Consider the following 19768-nt stretch of genomic DNA (forward strand, 5'->3'; position numbering starts at 1 on the left):
TTTCTGCTGAAACTGATTAAGAAGCCCTAATGATGATCTGAAATGTCAAGTGCTCTCCTGTGCTAAAAATATGCATCCAGAATACTTCCCAGATGAGAGAAGACATGCTTCCCTTTGATTTAGAATTGGAAGGATGACAAAGTGGAGGCAGTAAGTATGATGAAAAGAAAGGAATAAGCCAGGTGACAACTTCCCATCATGCAGAGAAACCAACAATAGGGAATCAACAAATTATGTGTGATGTTGGCATCAGCAGCATAAACAACAGCGATACCACCTACAGCAATTACTGCTAAAATATAGCCACCTGCTATGCCACCCCAGGCTCTTACAGGACCCTTAACTAATCTTGGGTAAAATACAAACCTCTAGCTCCAGCATTCAGGGCTATTACCCTTTGAAGAGCAAACACACACACATGTTGGCCTTCAATAGCAGTCATTTTCATCCTATTAAACAAGGAAGGAAATGTATTCTTACTGAACCACACTGCGCGTGGTATAAAAACCTCTCATTGTTTCTTAGTTAGTGATCTCATCGGCAAGGGTGTGTTAGTTTCCTGTGGCTGCCATAAGAAGGTACCACAAACCAGGTGGCTTGCAACGATAGCTGTCTCACAGTCCTGAAGGTTAGAAGCCCCAAATCAAGGTTCCAATCTTCCGTCTTTACATGGCGTTCTCCCTCTGTGTCTTCACATTGTCCCTCGTCTGTGCGTGTCTCTGTCTCTAAATGTCCGCTTTTTATAAGGACACCAGTTGGATAGGATCAGGGCCCACTTTTATCACCTCATTTTAACTTGGCGACGTTTGTAAAGACCCTATATCCCAACAAGTCCACATCCTGACTTTCCAAAGGTTAGGACTTCAACATTTCTTTTTTTGGAGGACGCAGTTCAACCCATAACAAAGGAACTGGTCCCTTTTTACAAAGCTAGAGGAAATGCAGCGTTGGGCACCCACGTCCAGGTTGTGTCCTGCAGAACTGGGGGTTTCATAGAGGTGAGTCAAAGGTTCTGTAAACAATGATTTGAATGTCATTTAAATATACATCAAAAAACCATCAAATAGACTCCAATGTGATACACATCACTTTGAACACCAGCATACAGCTTGTACTTCCAGAATAAAAGTTATGGGTTGTTGTAGCTGTTGTTGTTATTTCAGGCTCAGGAATAAAACTCCGTGTGTCATCCCTGTGCATATATTCAAACTTTGTAGTAATGCACTGATTCAAAACAGTTGTCATTTGAAACTGGTCTTCTTTGAATTCAAGCCCTGTGCTGGACTGCGTAAATGCATAGGCGAGTTGGTAAGACTGTGTGTAAGTTTATAGGCCAGAGGTTCCCAAGGCTTAAGTACAAGTGATAAGGTGCTTCTGCTCAGGGGCGGGGAAGCTCTCACCTGGCTGCTAGTTCCTCCACCATTTTTGTGGTTTCATGCTGGACAAATGGTGTGAAACCGAACGGCACATACGGCTGAAGACTCACCAAATCCATATTATCTTTCTCCTGAGAACATGGCTAGACCACACTCCCAGCCTCTCTTCCAGTTATAGGCTTTGGTTATCAGTCAGACCTGACTCCAAACACTGGCTCTGCTGTTGTATCAGTTCGTTCTTGCCATGTAACAAATTACCTGGAAACTTAGTAGCTTAAAAACAATCGCCACTTGTTATTTCTTGCAAGGATACTGAAGGACCGCAGATGACTGAGCTCTGCTGATTGGAGCTGGGCTTGCTCCTGCGTGTGTACCACAGCAGGTCAGCTGGGGGCTGCCTGGTCCAGGATGGGCTCGGGATGGAGACTTACCTCTGCTCCGTGTGGTCTCGCCTCTCCCAGCCAGCTAGCCAGCCTCACTCTCACAGCAGAGTCAAGGTCTCAACAAAGAGTGGAAATACACAAGGCATTTTGAGTCTTAGCCTCTAGACTAACCCCCTCCATCACCACATTCTCTTGGCTAAAGCAAATCGTAAGCCAGCTCAGACACACAGGATGAGAAAATAGACTGTCTTCATGAGAAATACTACGCAGTCATGTTGCAAAGGGAGAAGCAAAGAACTGCAGCCATTTTTGCAATTAAAGTAGTGCAGCTGCTCGCTAGACAAGTGACCTTAAGTAGGTTTCCTCTTTGGGCCCTATTTCCTCAACCATAAATCAGGGGAAATAACACGTCTCTCACGGATGAGATGCAGAGGTAAGGGGAAGGCCCCGGCAGAATGTTTGGCACACAGTAAGTACTCAGTGATCCTTCGCGACTTCAATTTTTTGCATCTCCCTGCAGTGTTTGCCATTGTGCCTTTCACGTGGTCGATATAAGCTCAGGAATCATTTGCTGAACACATTAACCACATATTCGGCTTGAACGACCAGCTGGAACAATGGTCTTCTAACCGCCCGTCATGTTTCCGGAGCTAGCACAAGCCCACACTTCTCACGCTTGGTCACAGGCCCATTCAAAATCATCCTTTCTGAGCTTGACACGGAGCCCTCTTCAAATACATCCTCCAGCTCTTCACACGCAGTCTGTTCTCCATGAACACGTAAGGGCAGAGGAGCACAATTCATGTCCCTCTAAATAAACTGACTAGAGCAGTCTTTCCAAAAAAAAAAAAGAATGTACATAAAGCTTGTTAATTGGGTCATTTCGAACCTCCATTTCCGACTCATTGAAAATCGCCAAGAGTGATGCTAAGAAATCCGCTCGTTTGCTGTGTTCATGGGGCAGGTCGATGGCATTCACGGCGCTAATACGTTACACCTGCCTTCAGTGCTCCCTTTCCACATTCACTCCGGACTCAGTAAGATGTCTTGCTTCATGCCAGGGAACAGTATGATATAAACATCGGTTGGAAAAGTGATTGTTTTTGTCCATTTTTTTTCTTATTATAAACCCCTGTCACTGCTATATTTTGAGAATATTTCAAAATTAGCCTGCTGAAGGGACAGGAAAGATATGTGGATGCCAGCCGAAGCCATCTTAGACCAGCCAGGCCCCACTAACCACAAATATATCTGAGTGAGACCAGTCGAGATCAACCATGCTCGTCCACATTAGCAGAATTACCCAGTTAATGCATTGACTTATAGAAGAAAATAAAGATTTTTTTTTTTTTTAACCCACTCATTTTGGGAATGGTTTGTTATACAGAGGTAGTTAACTGTTACAAATCTAGGCCATGATTCTCATGATCAATTCTATCATGAGCTCCTTCTCTTTGTCTAATATTTTAGGATGATAAATAAATAAATAAGTAAATAGATAAATAAATAAAAGAGGAGTCAAGTCCATATCAGTGACCCAAGATAAGAAGATTCGTTCTGAAACTAACTCTCTGGGCTGCTAAGCTGGCCCAAATGAGTGAGTTTGTTTCGGGTCCCAAGGGCACATGGGAGCATTTGAAATAGTCAAGTCACCGTCTCACTATTAAACTGCTTTTAAGTATGATTTACTCAGAGGTAAGAGAGTAAAGGAACATGGAATATTGGCTTGAGTTGGCATCAAAGAGATTTGCTGGCTCTGCTCCCAGACAGATTTGAATGATGACACTTAGCAACGCCATGCCTCAATTTACCTGGCTGCTCTACAGGGACTGTTTGAGTTTAATACGAATAGGAGGCCCTAAGAGCTCTTTATAAGAATTACTGTTCTAAGCATAAGTTATTTTAGGATTATAATTACATGGCATGCATTTGGCTCTCTATTATCTGACTAATGGATGGGAGGCATAGCATAAAAAAATAGTAACCAATACTAAAAGTCTGATATTAAATTCCATTATGGTAATATATATACACACACATATATACGTGCACTAAAATTACCTTTCTAATTAAGTCTCATTCAGACTAACATTGGCATCCTTTTCCTGAGTGCATGCCAGCAGGGAAAGAATGCTTTGCCCACAGATGATCCATAAATTTACTAATCTACAAGTACATAATTGAGAATTGACTCTTGACCAGGTTCCCTGCGGCAGGTATCTGTTAAGTGAATGCAACCTCCGTGTCTTTGTTTTCTTGTCCAGAATAACTCCACATCTCCCCTGTGTTCCCTTCATCCACCTGACTCCTATGTCTCATGTAGCTCGAACACCTCTACAACATCCTCCTTTTGTGTGTGCGTCTCTGTCCTCAGCATCCAGCAGGAAAGCACAGAGGTCCTGTCTATGTGCACACCCACAGGCAAAAGATGAAAGATTCTCTGCTCCTTAGGGACCAGTTGGAGTTTTTATATTCCCTAAATTAAATGTAAATTTCCAGAATAAATAATTGGCTTAGATCTTTTGCAACATCCCTAGGGATGTATTTTCAGTTACCTCCTGGAGTAGTAGCACTAAATACACACGACTAAATTAAAGTATAAATACATGCAAAAAAGCATCAGTAGAAGTCACATTCTCTCTCTTTATTCTCGCTCTCTCCTCAGCAATCAGCTCAAATGTCACAAAGAAAAAAGCATTTGAACTCTTATCCAAATTAGGTCCTACTGAATCTTTCAGAATTGAGAGTCATTATCGTTCGTTTGCTTGCACATTTATGGTCACTCACTCCCACTAAAATACAAGGTCTTGGATCAGTTGGTTTGGTTTCAGGGTTATTGCCCACAGTTCTTCACAGTGCTTGGCACATTCTAGATGCTCAATAAATGAATGAGGATGTGAATAAATGGATAAGCAAGATATATCTTGAGGACCAATGTAGGGCTTCGAAGAAAATGATTCTGAGGCTGGAAGACTTCCATGATCAATTACAAAGTCAGCCTTGGGTCTTAAAGCAAAGTTGCTCGATCCCGACACTATGGACGTTTGCGTGTGTGCATGTGTGTTGGGGCGTGTGGGGGATCCCACGCACTGTAGGAAGTTTAGCGACAAGTCTGGCCTCTAGCCACCAGATGCCAGTAGCACCTCTACCCCTTCCCACCAACCTACGCAAGTTGTAACAATTGAAAATATCTCCAGACATCGCCAAATGTCCCTGGTGGGGTGGGGAGCAAAGTTGCTCTCCTCCCCTCTCAGTTGAGAACCACTCATCTGAAAGGTGACGGTGGGCTTGGCTATTATTTGGGGAGCCAAGTATTTGCCAATATGACAATAGAACACCATGAGAAGATTAGACTATTTGTGGGAGGAGACGGTAATACCCTTTATATTATATTTAAAATTTTTTGAGAAGTATGTTCTAGGAATCTGAGAGGGTAAAAGTTTAGCTTTAGGAACGTATTGCATATTTATTAAAATTGGTTAAACCACTTTATGTTATGAAGGTTGTTATAAGTCTGAAGCCAGGTTTAAATCTTCTCTCCTCCCTCCACCCAATAATACTCTCCCTTTCCCTGTATTTAATAACCTCTTCAGGAAGGAGATACACTAGAGTCACCAACTACAAGCAGAAAGTCAACTGCACTTGCTTTGTGATGGACTGGACGGAAAACTATAAAAAGGGCTATTTTATTATAGCTTAATAGCCATTTTTCAAAATAGAGCTAATAATACCCAACTTCCTGTACCTCTCATGGCCGAGAGAAACAAAGATGAGAGAATGCTGGCAAAGTGCATTGTAAGCAGTTGAGTTATCTGCAAATATCAGCTGGGTCCTTCTCTGAGCTTCTGCAGTCCCCACGCATGGCTTCGTCAGCAGTTAGCACAGGGCGCTTCGATATCTGGTTACCTGCCCCACTACATCCCACCTCCCCCTAGGGAAGGGTCAGTGTTCTGTTCCTAGGACTGAGTGTAGCGCCCAGCTCTGTGGCACCAAGTTCGTGCATGTGGAATACACAATAGCTTTGCTATCGCCTCCCTCCGCCCAGCATCCAGTCTCCATTCTTGGAGTAACGATGCTTCCCTCTGTTGCCTGTGGCCCTGGTGGGACCATCCATCCATGTGCACCCCCTTGCATCGCCAAGGAGGAGGAGGGCTCGATGACCTAAGACAGTCGGCCTCTCTTAAGAATTAGAATCTTGACCAAAGTGACACAAAGAGAAGAAAGGACCGCAGCTGATTTATCCTCCCCACAGCTCCCCGCAGCTCCCCGCAGCACCCTGCAGCAACTGCTCTGTAGAACGTGGTCCCTACATCCCCACAGCTGCCCTCTTTCCCGTCTTTTATGAGGAACGTGTCTTCGGTTTTCCCTAAGAACTACCCTATTTGCTTCCACTGACTGTTTCCCATACTGTGTTAAGCAGAGCTGGTCTCGGTTGATCACCGGAAGTGGCCAGTTCCTCACCCATTATATTCCTTCCATGACGTTGTTACTATGTTGTTACTATGTCAGACCTCCGCTCACCATAACAAAGACCGCCAACTGTTAGGGCAGCATAAATTCTATTTTATAACCACTTGAAGTATATTTCACTAAAATGACCACCTGTATCTAAAAAATGTAACATAAAGGTTGCGCTGTGTAAAAATAAATTCCCAAATAGCTTTTGAGCACTGCGCAGACCCCCGGAAGCCACACCACGATAGAATGCACGATAGAGACTATTTTGTTCACACGTTGCCCATCCTGGGAGATGCCCCTTCCTTTCAGAATATAGCGAAGGACGGGAGTCCAGGTTTTTTTCTGGATCTTTGTAGAGTAAACACTGAAAGTGACTTTCAGTAGTTCAGAATTTCCCCCCTAAAATTCTGCCTCATGGATTTTACAAAAGCGACAGAGGTTTCAGAAGAGCCTCCTTTTCTCCAGGAACTGAAATAAGTACCCAGACACAAGCCTAATGGGACAGCATCGCAGTTTCGTGGCTCACCCTCCATTTCTTCCGAACAGGGCAGGTGACTGTAGAAACTCTGTAACTGATGGGACTGCATCTAAGCCTGGCAACACCTGCAGGCTGAATTTTATTTATTTAAAAAAAAAAAATTTTTGGAAGATCAACATCTCCATGGCAGAATGGGAAGCGGCTCACATGAGTTATGTAAGAACCTGCAAGCTTCAGACCCACCGATTTCATAGGTTTGCATCAGAGAACGGAAAATAAGCATTGCCTCTTCCAACATAGAGAAAGGCTGGGGAAGGAGCACATGAATTACTGGAAGGGGCGAGCTAAGTCTCCTTTGAACGACTGGCTTTCCGTTGTAGCTTTCCAGTTTGGTGGACTACATTCTTCAATCTCCATTTCTTCCTTTCTCCTCTAACCATTAAGAGGCGGAAATCTGATGATAGGAATAGACTGAAAAATATTGCAGGGTAAAACTTTGCCTCTTTGCTCTCGTTCTAATTTCTGAGCTCCTTCTCTACTCGCCACGATGCAGGAAGAGCGTTCTAGTCCTGGCTCCAGCCATGTATCACATTTCAGAAAAGAATAAGAAAAATCTACACTCGAGGTGCTCCTCAGAGCCACAGCCAACGTCTGTGACCTTGAGATGTCGAGCACCCCATCTGGTGCCTCGGTTTGCCCAAGATATTCTTCTCTAGGGCTGTCGACAGAGTCACACTCATGGATGTGACCATGAAGCCAGGTGCAGCTATAAAGCACCAGATAACCCCATAATTGCAGTAGGAATAACCACACGTCCACACCGTGAGCACGGGTGGACTTCGGAAAGTAAGCGGAAATATGGAAAGTGCCGGTGATGGGAGAAATTGTCTGAGAAGTATGAACTACCTGATCGCCAAGGTCGCCTTCCCAGCACAGGCCGCCATCCACTGGGCAGAGCCAACCGTCCTACTTGCCATGAGCCCGAGCTGAGGCTTCCTCTGGTGGGGTCTCCCCTCTGAACCACACTGCCCCGTCAAGGCCAGTCTAGGGAGCGAGGTGTACGGGTGGCTCCAACAGCCGAACCATTCACATCATATCTGCCTGGTTTGGGGGGTTTTGTTTGTTTGTTTTTGTTTTGTTTTGCTTTTTGTTGTTTTGGGTTTTTTTTTTTGATGGAATTTAATCAGAAAGCATAATCAACCAGAGCAGTTTTCTAGACCAATCTAGAAAAGAAAAGGAAGCCACCCAAATCGTATCGCATCTCCGATGCTGGCAGGGCCCCCGACCGCCTGCTGAACGCCAGGCTTGCCTCCTGCCCATCGTGCCACCTCCTGCTGCCTCTCCCTCTTGCTGGGCAAGGGGGATGTAAGTCTTGGGCAAATATGCTTTCAAGTTCCCCGAACACAAATAACAGCGAGAAAGACAGATGAGAAAAGAACAGGCCAGGGGAAGGGAGGGAAGGGAAGAGAGAATAAGGGCAGAGTCTCATTCCGCAGTTCAGCTGAGGGTTATTTTGCCCAGCGACGGAAGAGGAGGCAGGGGCTGTGGGAGAGGAGCAGGAGCCAAGAGGAAAGAGAGAAGGCGGGAGGCCAGGAGGGGACGTGCGGGGGGCGGAGGGAAAGAGGACAGCAAAGAGAGATGGGCAGTGGGTGAGAGCACCCCAGGGGCAAGGCCGGTTTGGAAGACAAAGCAGGTCGCATTTATTTCCCGCCTTTTGTCAGGTGGTAAGCTCGGACTTGACCAGAGGTGGTAACTGTGTGGTTCATTTTTTTGAAGGCTTGCTTATGTCGCTCCTAGAGATGGACCTCTGGGAAGGGTGTGCCAGGGACTCAGGAAAGAAGCCTCACTCAGCACGAGGCCTGGGCAGAAGCGAGGGTCGGGGGACCACTGGCCCTTCCTGGGCCACTCAGTCTTCCCTGGCCGGAGGAAGGAGCCCCACGGGGCACAGAATGTCTTTGCCTTTTATTACCCGGCCTTGGAGAGGAGGACCTAACTGCCCACAAAACGATCTTATTGTTTTCCCAAGCATTTGTTCACCCTTTAATAAATAATGACCTTAGGTCTTTGGGGGGAAGAAGGAGAGAACTGCCAATGGGAGATTTAATTTGCTGTAATCAACCCCTCTTAGCATGCGGAGTCACACGGTACGAGTAAAAGAATTAATCTCTACCAGAAAGCACTGCCTCTCCCATGTTACGAATCTAATCACTTATGAGGCTGAGTCGGCGGTTTGGATTCAGACAGATCTCTCAGGAATAAAAGCCACAAGATCGGGTTTCGAATGCGATCTGAATGGTGCACTTCATTGAATGGGGTGTGTGGCGCGGGGGGCGAGGATACTGTGGAATGGAATGCAAATAGGGCATCCCCACCATTTTCAGGCCCCCCATGCTGGAAACACTTATGGAGGGAGAACACACAATGGCGGGCCTCTGGGCTGCCCATGTGTGCGAGGCTCCTGGATTCCACTCTCTGGGGTGTATTATCAGCCCTGCCGATCATCTCCGGCACCCCCTAGACACCTGGGAGACGCGTTTCCTCTGTGCACACTGTTTTATAATCGTCAGAGTGGAATTTCATAGCCTGGCAATGCTTTTTGCCTTTGACTTTCTCCTAAGCAGGATTTATTGCTTCCCAGACAGATGTGACTTGAATCGATCATGCCTTTTAAGCAGTCACTCTAAAAGCAGCCTCCAGGTTCTCTGGAATACCTTTCTGCCCGACTTCATTCAACTGGTAAGCTGATGTCAGAGCATTTCCTCATATTCCGATACGATTATGAGTCCTTCGAATATGGAACACAGCAGGCTTTCATGCCAATCAAGTTAAGGGATGTGATTATACTTCTTGAAGGGTTTACATCTCGCAATGCACAAACCTATCGGATGTCTCTTAATATCACAGAATGCAACCCCAAAGGAAGGAGTTACAATAGAAGTTAGATTTACATCCTGTTGCCCGTCCATGATCGATGAACTCAGAATATGCAATAAGTGCATTCATTCATCTCTGGAACTGAGGTAAGAAGCAATGTCAAAAATCAATGGAAAGTAACTGAATTTCCAAAAATGCTCAATAAAGATTCTCATTAAAATTAACATCTCTATAGATATTGACTTCAAAACTGAAAACCCCATATTGGGGTTCCTTAGCATTTTACAAGCTAGGCAACACGAATTATATGGAGAGTCTATTTCAGAGGTCCTCTGAGCCCGGGGCGATTAGGTAATGTGATTCTAATTAACCAGCCATGGATCTAGAATCGTAACCACAAATAATGTTTCAAAAAGTTGGTGGTTTTGAAAGGAAATGAAGGAAGGTGGTATTTTTAGACTAAATCAGTCACAGCCCACCTCATCCTATATTTGTGGGGAATCTTTGAACAATAAGAGTCAAAGAAAGGATGTCCCCAGACATCACTCAACCATCCTACCTGATTTTCTACGATTTCTCTTTTTTCTCTCAGGAAGAAGTGTATGACTTAGGGAGATATCTACCATATCCTGCTCCATCTTATCTAGCTGCTTAAGGGAGAAAATTCTAGCAGGTGTGATGTGGGATCAGGAGAGGAGATAATTATAATCCTGACACTGTAGCTATATTATATTGGATACTTTAGTCCCATTAGATAAAAAAGGAAAAATTTGTGATCAGCACTACTAAGGATAAAAGTCATCAAAAGAATTCGGCATTTAGAGGGAGAAAGTGTTTCCTTAAGCAACATTAACCATTTTTGCAATCCAGTTCTAGGCACTAGTGAGCTCATATGTGGAAAAGTGGGTGGGAAATGAATGGTTTTTATTCCCTTAGATTTTGAAAACAGGAGTTTACACAATACCTTTGGGGATTTATTTAGATAGCTCCCTTGGCTGGAGTGCCAGCTATAGGATTGAGTCCAGGCATTGAGAAAAGCTAATCCTTTCAAGAACAATTTGCTCTTTTATTTAGTAAATCGTTCTAAATTTCCCTTTCTTCTGCGTTTTAAAATTGGCTGTCGGAGCTTCAGAATCTTTCCTTTCTCCACTGGACTGGCTTGGGGAGAATGGGGAAGCTGATTGGGCTGCTCACAATACCAGGGAGCAGGGAGAAGGGAGAATAATAACGAAAAGCTTTGCATAATTTGGGTCATCTCCACACGGGGGCTCAAAGATCCCATGTGGTGGCTTCAAGCACTGACAGGTGAGAAGAACACAAAAGCCTTGCCCGTTAAAAGTTTCATTGGTATGAGATACCGGCGTCAGGATCGATTTAAAAAATAAAACATAAAACGCCGCCATGGTAGAAACAAAAGCCAAGAGATCACAGTTCATAATTGGATAAAGAGCAGAACGCAGGAAATCACCAACTCTCCTGGTCTCGCTGCTACCGAACAGGAAACTGGCCCAGGAAGAACGTTCCAGGGCAAACTAATACGAAATCACCAAACCCAAAGAACGCTTTCTGAAGCATTTCTAGATACCGAAGAGGTGGGAATGACAATAAAATCCAGTTCAGCTTGGCTTCCCTAACATAGAAAACTAGCAATTCTTAAAACACCTGCTGTTTGCCTATCAACATATCTGGAGAGACCCACCAACAAAGCCAGAAGGAGTAGATAGATTATTTTTTAAATATTTCAACATTGCACAAAGAGTAACCTTGAAGAATAACATCTCAAAACCATAGCATGCAATGAGCTAAATACCTCTGTAATTAATTTATTGCTAGCATTAAACAACAACAACAACAACAACAACAACAAACCCAAACCAGTTCTGATTCGCTTACTGGTGGCACATCAAATACACCAAAATATTCATTAGTTACTCAGCGATGCTGTGTGGGATAAGTACTGCTCTACTCCAAAGGCTTTGCCAGCTTTGATGCCTGCCAAGTTTGTATGTAAATGGGTTTTCACTTTTCCAAGGCTAATGGGAGATCTGTTAAATTCTCAGAGACAACACATACATTATTTTTAAGCCCTATTACTTTGACTTAAAAACAAGCTATTTTAACACTAAATCCCAAATAATACCCTATCAGAAATCCAATACTCGATATATCAGAATGTCTGGTACTTGGCTGTTTATCACAACAGCAGCTTTAAATAGTGCGGTCGTTGAACATTTTTGCACAGTTTATGCCAAGAAGAGAAAATAACAACAAAACGACACCACCGACCATATATAGAATTTGTTGATCTGTGTACCTGAGCATCCATTAGAAGGTGCCTCATCAATATCATGGACCTCTTCAGAGTCTCCTTCTCAGGGGGTAAAAAGGGGTCTTTGTCCTCTTCCAGTGCCTTTGACTTGGTGACAATAAAATGGGATATCTGGTCATTTAGGGTGTGCAATGATTTCACCGCTGCAAAAAAAAAGAGAGAGAAAGAAGGAAAGTAGACTCGTAACACATAGCTTTCAAAGAGAAATTGGCTAGTCATTTTAAAGCGAAAAGCGAGAGTGTGCACATAATGTATAAACCAGGCGGCTATCAAGAACCCCTCGATACATTCAGGAATCTCTCCGACGCATGCATTGACCAGCTAACAAATATTTATTGGACACTCTCCAAATGGCCAAGCCTATGTGGGGTGCGTGGAGACATAAACGTGAGCAAACCCAGACATGACGTCTACCCTCGTGGAGCATCTAGTCTTGTCGGGGAAACTGAAGAGAAGCAAGGTAGGAAATGCGTCCATGAAGATGGCGAGCGTGTTTATAAATCACAGAGATTAACAGGGCATAAGGGGTTGGCCCCAGGCGAGATTTACATTGTGGTAATAGAGTTGGCTATCTTACCTCTAAGCAGATGGCCTCTATCATTAAGGTTTATGAAGGGGCAGTGGCCATGTTTTCTAATCAGTGCCACATGTGTGCTGGGAGGATTAGTTCTCTATAATTCATGTAGCACTTGCCATCTGACAGGCTACAGATTTTAAGATTTCACTTATTTGTTATGTTTGTCGCCTCTGTCTCTACGTCTCTACAACACGCTCAGTAAAGCAGAGGATTTTTTTTTTTTTAATCTCTTTGTTTCTGGTTATATTCCCCCAACAACTAGTACAGTGCCTACCTAGCAAGTGGAAGGTGCTTGATACATATTGCTGAGTTAATTTCCTTATTTTTCCTTGAATTAAAGTTTTCTTTCCTTACAGAATTTTTATAATGTTCAGGTAAATCTATCCTTTTAAACCAAGAATAAATCAATCCTAGGCATGCTCAGGAAAGCCACTGCACTAACCACAATGCTGATGGTGAAAAGTAATCATCAAAAACTAGAGCCTGACTCTGAGCACTTCTGCTACTGACCAGGAGGGAATAAGAGGTTCGGATTACCCTCTTGCTGTAAGAAACTAGAAAACTGTACTAGAAACAATTATTCTGAGACATTGGACAACACAGAACTGGAATCCTTTAGAAAATGGAAAAAAAAAAAAAGTTGAATCCTATCGTCGCCAGGCATTCTGAAAACAACAACAACAACAGCAAAAGTGTCCGGACTGCAGCCAGGGCAGAGGAACCCAAGGAGAGCCCAGCAATCTCACTGAAGCGAGGATAGAGAGATTGAAAAGGGGAGGCTTGCTAAAATTTGCAAGACAGAGTACTGCAGAGGAGGGAGGTACACAGAGGTCTCCGGAAATACACACAGGGGTCCTTTTGAGTTATTGGCTGAATATCAATCCAGGGTGTGGGTGAGAGGGAACACTACATGACATGGCAAGAAAAACATCCCGGGAAAGGAAAGTGGCAGTTTGGGGAACTATAAGCCAAAATATTCCAAGAGATCTCATGCGGCCACAGATTGTTCGTGTGTTCCCCAGGCGAAGTGGAGAGGCTTTTTTTTTGGAATATAAGGCACGTTTAGTAGGGACTCCAGAAGAGACAGGCATTAGATATGAATCTAAACAATTTGCAGAGAAAAAAGCCTACTCTAGGTTCATCCAAAATAGTTTAAAAGTAAGTCTTGAAAAGATTGAACTATTCTACAAGTAACTAAAATACCTGCTAGGAAAAAAAAAAAAAACTGAGCATTTTGTAGCCTCCCAAAATGCAAAATTTATAATGTTCAGTATTCAATAAAAATAACCAAATGTGTAAAGAAGCAAGAAAGTGTGACTCATATCCTGGAGAAAAATCAGTCTATAGAAATAGACCCAGAAATAACCATCAGTAGTATTAGCAAACATGGCTATGAAGACAGCTATTATAGATAAGTTTTATATGTTTGAGGTTATAAAATAAAACATGATTATAATGAGGAGAAAAATAGAATATTTAAATTAGAACCAAACGGAACTTGTAGGGATGAAAAATATAACATCCAAAATAAAATTTTCATTTAATGAGATTAATAGCAGATTAAATGATACAGAAGAAAAGATCAGTGAACTCGAAATGATAGGAATAAAATTATTTAGAATAAATGTATGGAGCCTCTTTGACAACATAAAACTGTCTGACAAACATGCAGTTGGACTCGGAATAGGGTCAGAGTATAGGTAGAAAGCATAATTGAAGAAATAATAAAATTTTTTCCAAGTTTGATAAAATTATAAACCTACAAATCCAAGAATTTCAATAAATGTCAAGCAGGATAAATACAAACAAAACTACACCAAGACATATTGTAATCAAACTGCTAAGCCAACTAACAAGCAAACACATAGTGAGAAAGAAAATCTCAAAATCAGCCAGAGGTAAACAGCACATTGCATTGAACAAAGATAAGAATGATGTCAGACTTGTCATCAGAATCTATGCAAACTAGAAGATAATCTATGCATCTTGAAAATACTAAAAGAAAAAAAACAAAACAAAACAAAACACTTGTCAACCTAGAATTCTGTCACCAAAAATAATATCTCTCAAAAATGAAAGTGAATATAAAGAAACAAAAGCTGGGAGAATCCATCCCAGCGGACTGTCATTGAGAGAAGTGTTAAAGGAATTTCTTTAGGCAGAAGGAAAATGATGTTACATGGAAACTTTTATTTACAAAAATAAAAAAGAGAGAGAAAATGCTTGAAAGGAGCGATATGTAAGATAAACATATTTTTTCTTTCTCATTTTTAAATTAATTTAAAAATAATAGATGGTTTAAAGCAAAAAAAAGAATGTGTTATGTTGACATATGTAAAAGTTAAACAATACAACAGCACAAAGAATAAGAAGACGTAAATGGAAGTATATTGTTGGAAAGTTTATATATTATACATGGAGTGGTATATTACTTGAAAGGAGACTGTTAAGTTAAAAACACGTATTGTAAATCCTAGAGCAAGTGCTACATATAAGGAAACAAACAAACAAATGGTGGTTTTGAACCATGGAGAATCAAACTTGGAGGACTGAGCACACAGTTGCAACTATCAGCCATAGAGTAGGAAGAAAATAGAATATGACTTCAGAGTCATTTCTAACTATACAAGAAGACTCTAAAACCTTTTCTGGACTAGGGGAGGAGCTTGGCTAAAACAGAGAAAAAAGAGTAAGAGAGTATGGGCCTGATACCTGCCTACCTTGATACTTTTGTTCTCCAAAGGAGATGGTTAGAAATGCCTAGATAGACTTGAGATCTGGAGGCAGAAGTGACTTAATGTCTTATACTCCACCCTGAGCAGCTGGGTGGGGCAGTCTCTCAGTGCACATGCCAACACAAGGCAGCCAGTTTCAGGGTAGAAATGATAATAGCCACGTGGCATTTTAAGCCAGAGAAAATCCGAGATGGCTCTGCTGCCCTACCACCCCCCATCTCTAGTCTCCCTTAGCGACACTGGGGCTGAAGAAACCTCCACTGAGTCCACAGATGTCCAGAGGGAGATTCGTGGACCAGATAAGCATCCCTAAGACAGGACAACACATAGCTTCCCGAGAACCCAAACAGAAAGACAGAATGGGGAGCAAGTTGAATTTATTTGATATTTACCCAGAAGGTACTAAGTTTTTAAACAGAGGTGACTGAGTTACCACCGGTGGAAATGTAGGCTCCAGACCGAGGCTGAGTTCCATCGTAGAAAGTTAAAAACAAGAACAATAGCAATGACAATGACAAATGGCCTTATGGAGTTGTGATTGTAGGTTTGGTATTTTTTTTTTTTTACTTTTCTTCCCTGTGTTACTTGTAAATAGGAAGTTTGGGGCATACTGAACCATAAGGAGAGCAAGGGGATAGGCATCCAAATGACATGCCTGGGGTTTGGGGACAATCTCTGGATGATTCATGCCACATTGTCCACCACCGTCCTGCCTCCCCCTCCTTCCCCACCCTCCCATAGATGAAGGTTATGTCCTCAAGAACAAGCCCTTCTTCCTCAGTCATTCTGAGGCTACCCCCGTTCTCACGTCCTTCGCTTCGAAACACACTGAGAATGCCATCAACAAAAATCCTTCTCTCTCTTCTTGGAAGGGAGGGATTACTGTCTGTGGTTTTTACTCTAAGTAGACTAGTGAATTTTGGTTTCTTAAAACGTGTCTATTACAGCTCTCACTAGTCTTGTTCCAGAAAATTGAGGCTTAGGAACTAAACCGTGCTCTGAATTTGAGTTTCTTCTAAATTCGAAAGATGAAGTGAAAGAGTTAATTAAGCACTGTCCTCTTCTGCTCAAAGAATACACCAGAAAACGTGCCGTATTCTATTGTAATTGCTCATTTAAGAACTCATCTGTGGTACATTGAATCTTTGGTTCCAAAACTGCTCCTCTGTGAACCTGTTTCTACGGAGCCCTCCCCTGTGACCCTTCTTGTGAGAGAAACTTAAGTCCCACCTTAAGTGATAGCATATGTTGTCACATGACTTGCTTTAGCCAATTAAATGCGAGCAGACATGAGCTATGCCAGGTCTAAGCAGAAACTTTAAGTGCCATGATGTGGTTTCACTATTATTTCTTTCCCCTTGGCCATAGGAAGAGCCAGATCCCAGAACAAAGAAGACAAGTAAGTGGAAAGCAAACCTTTGCTACTGTAAACACCCATATTAGGAGGAATGTTTGTTACTGGAGCATAAGCTAGTGAATGCTGACCGTCGAACAGTCTCTGTTCTAGATGGTGACTCTGTTGAAGGCAAGAATGGAATTTTGTTAATGATGTATCACTGGTGTTCAACAAAGAAGTGTCACTGGAAGATGTTTGTTGAATGAATACAGTTGGTTTGAGAGTACAGATTCTAAAGGCAGACAATTCTGGGTCTTAATCCTGCCTGCCCCTCCAACTAGCTATAATGATAATAATGACAAGAATTATAGTTTATTGAGTGTCTATCATAGGTCAGGGATTTTAAAACCTTCATGCAGAATGATGAGTCATGAAAAATGTGAGTCCTACAGTCCGAAGCTTGAGTTCAAACCCAGCTCTGCCACTTACGAATTGGGTGAAATTTGTGCAAGTTGCTCTATATCCCACAGAGTCCAGCACATTGTAAGTTCTCAATAAATGCTGCCTGTTGTTATTGGTAAAGATCAATTACAGATGAGGAATCTGACGCTCAGGGAGGTTTACCCAACAGAGATGGGATCCAAAGCCATGACTCTCTAATTCCCGTTCTCATGATCTTGCTACAATACCAACCCCTGACCTAGCACAATGTCTAATTAGACAGCACAAGTGGGGTGCTATACCACCACCACCACCCAAATGGGGCACCATAAAAGGGCAGGGCAGGGAACATGTCTAGATTTTTTTTCTTTTTTTTGCAAATGTAAAACAAGCAAGCAGCAGAGTGCCTGGCACACGGCAAACATCGCATGCACTAAAACGGCTGGGATTGGAAGCCCTTCGCGGCTTCTCTACCTACCTTTCTTGAATCTCTTATCTCCATCTCATAGTTCTTCCACTAATGAGAACTATTATTATTGTTCATAATACAGCAGCAAACATCTGTGGAGGACTCGCTCTTTGGCAAACCCTGGGCCACGTGTTTAACAGACATTAACTCATTTAATCAGCCCAACAACTCTGCTGAAGAAAGTGCCGTTATGATTGTTCCTATTTTACAAATGAAGAAACTTGGATCAAATGGCTTGCCCGAGATTAAGTACCTAGTCAGTGAGAGGGGCAGGAGTCACCCTTGGGCAGAGCCCACTCCCGTAACTCCTCTGCCCTGCATACCCCCGCTCCTCCAACCCATTCCCACGAATGTCTCCTTTGTGCTGACATGGCTGCGCCTGCCTGGGCCCCCACCTCCTCCGACTCCATACTCACCACTTCCTTTAAGACACAACCACAGAGCCGGCACTGATGTATTTCCACCTGGGGTGTCACACAGAGCAATCCTAGGAGCACAGAGTGTCACACTGACTAACGGGTGCCACCTGGTAATCACCCTGTACTTTTACAGGTGCGAAAACAGAGGCCAGGAGAGATCGTCCAGCTTCCTGCCAGCTTCCGGGCAGTCGGTTTGAGAGTATGGACCTTGAAGCCAGTCTGCCTGAGTCTCTAACCTTGTCTGCCTTTCTAACTAGCAGTATAACCTTGGGCGAGTTACTTAACCCCTCAGTTTTCCCATCTGTAAGTGGGGTTAGTCATAGTAACTACAGAGAGTTGCTCTAAGAATTAAATGAGACAGTTTGCATGAGGCACAAGACACAGTATTTGTCACATGGTAAGTACACAAAAAACCATTAACTATTATGATTATTATTCCACAGTTTATACCTCAAGTCTTTAACTTGCTGATATTAACTAGTTCCTATGTTTGTAACTGAGGTTAATTATTAACTCCTTATTATATAAATAAGCCCCAAATGGTCTCTGTGTGTTGGCCCCTAGGCTGTTTATTTCTTCACTGCAGGCTGAGACCCATTAGCTAAAACACTGGCAAGGGGCAAACTCAAATTCACACATTCAATTGTTTTAAATATAGTCCCAATAAGCAGGATTTTAGCTATTTAGTGCCTTTCTGCTTTGCATAGCACACAAAATTGCACCCAACATCTGAGACCACCAAGCTTTGAGGGAACCTACATACCTAGATTGCACAGAGAGAGAGAGAGAGAGAGAGAGAGAGAGAGAGAGAGAGAGAGAGAGATGCCCAACCAGCCTCAGCTCTTTCAACCATCCATCCAGACCAGGTTCCAGATACACGAGTGAAGAAGCCACTGTGAACATTCCATTTAATCCCAGGACCATCTAGCCATATATGAGAAGATCCCAAGCCACCAGTTGCTCTCCGTCCCAGAGACGCCCCACTGTACAGCCGAGTGACATTACCTAGACACAGAAGTCCCCTCTAGGATCCAACCTCTCCCCCAGGAGTTTCCTTGCCCTCCCCACTTCTGTGCCCCCTGTACTCCGGGACAGTCTCCGGCTGTGAGGGGCTTCCCCTGCAAGCCAACCTGTCAAAGCGTCACCCAATAAAGCCTGTGTGTGCTACTGCCACCTAGTGGTCATCTTTTTCTTTGACGAGCTCCCAGAACCCTCGAACCCCTTCTGTTACTCATTTGTCTATTCATTTCGGATCCCCAGTTACAACTATTCCGTTGTTTTGTACACAGTGCAAACTTGATAACTGCAGGTTGAATAATTGAAAGTAATAAGACCAGGGAGGGATGTCCTTCCCTTGTGCCTATGTATGGACCTAATCTTCAAGGCATTTCCCCTGTGGTAGGCTGTGTAACGGGTACTTTATGGATCGGTCTGGTTCTCACTGTGGTTCATGTAGGGCTGATCCCACTCCCAGGTCCCAGAAATGGACGTATAGTCCCAGCCTGGCCAATCCAAGAGCTTCGTCTCCATGGCAACAATGGTCGGTTCAGGAGAGGGCACGTGACCCAAACTCAGACAATAAGATTTAATCCCAGGACCATTCGACAGAGCTATTAAGGAAGAGCCTCTCTTTTTCCACCAGGATTGCTAAACTGGTAAATCTGTGGAAAGCCGGTGGCCTTGGCAACCATCATTTGAGAAGCCTCACTTGAGAATAACACCAGATGAGTTAAGAGATGATTTACTTTTCACCACAGGAAGGAGATGTTTGTCCACATCGTCACGGCATCGGGATTCAGCTGCAGGCATCTCAGTTAGGGGGTCAGTAAATTCTCTTTGTTAGCCCGTCTGGGTTGGGTTTCTGTCATTTGCAATCAAGAAGTCATGACTACT

The 19768-nt window shown here is 43.2% G+C and overlaps 1 protein-coding gene across 1 annotated transcript in view; it reads right to left on the reverse strand.

The window, feature by feature from the left end:
* Positions 1-19768, reverse strand: part of LOC120585701 (uncharacterized) — a 535818-nt gene that overhangs the window by 307359 nt on the left and 208691 nt on the right. Inside the window, exon 2 of the mRNA XM_039842025.1 lies at positions 11884-12041. Coding sequence (XP_039697959.1) covers positions 11884-12041 — 158 coding nt within the window. The remainder of the gene's footprint in view (positions 1-11883; positions 12042-19768) is intronic.

The sequence above is a fragment of the Pteropus medius genome, unplaced genomic scaffold (genome assembly GCF_902729225.1).
Source record: "Pteropus medius unplaced genomic scaffold, Ma_sr-lr_union100, whole genome shotgun sequence".
In the NCBI taxonomy this organism is placed as follows: domain Eukaryota; kingdom Metazoa; phylum Chordata; class Mammalia; order Chiroptera; family Pteropodidae; genus Pteropus; species Pteropus medius.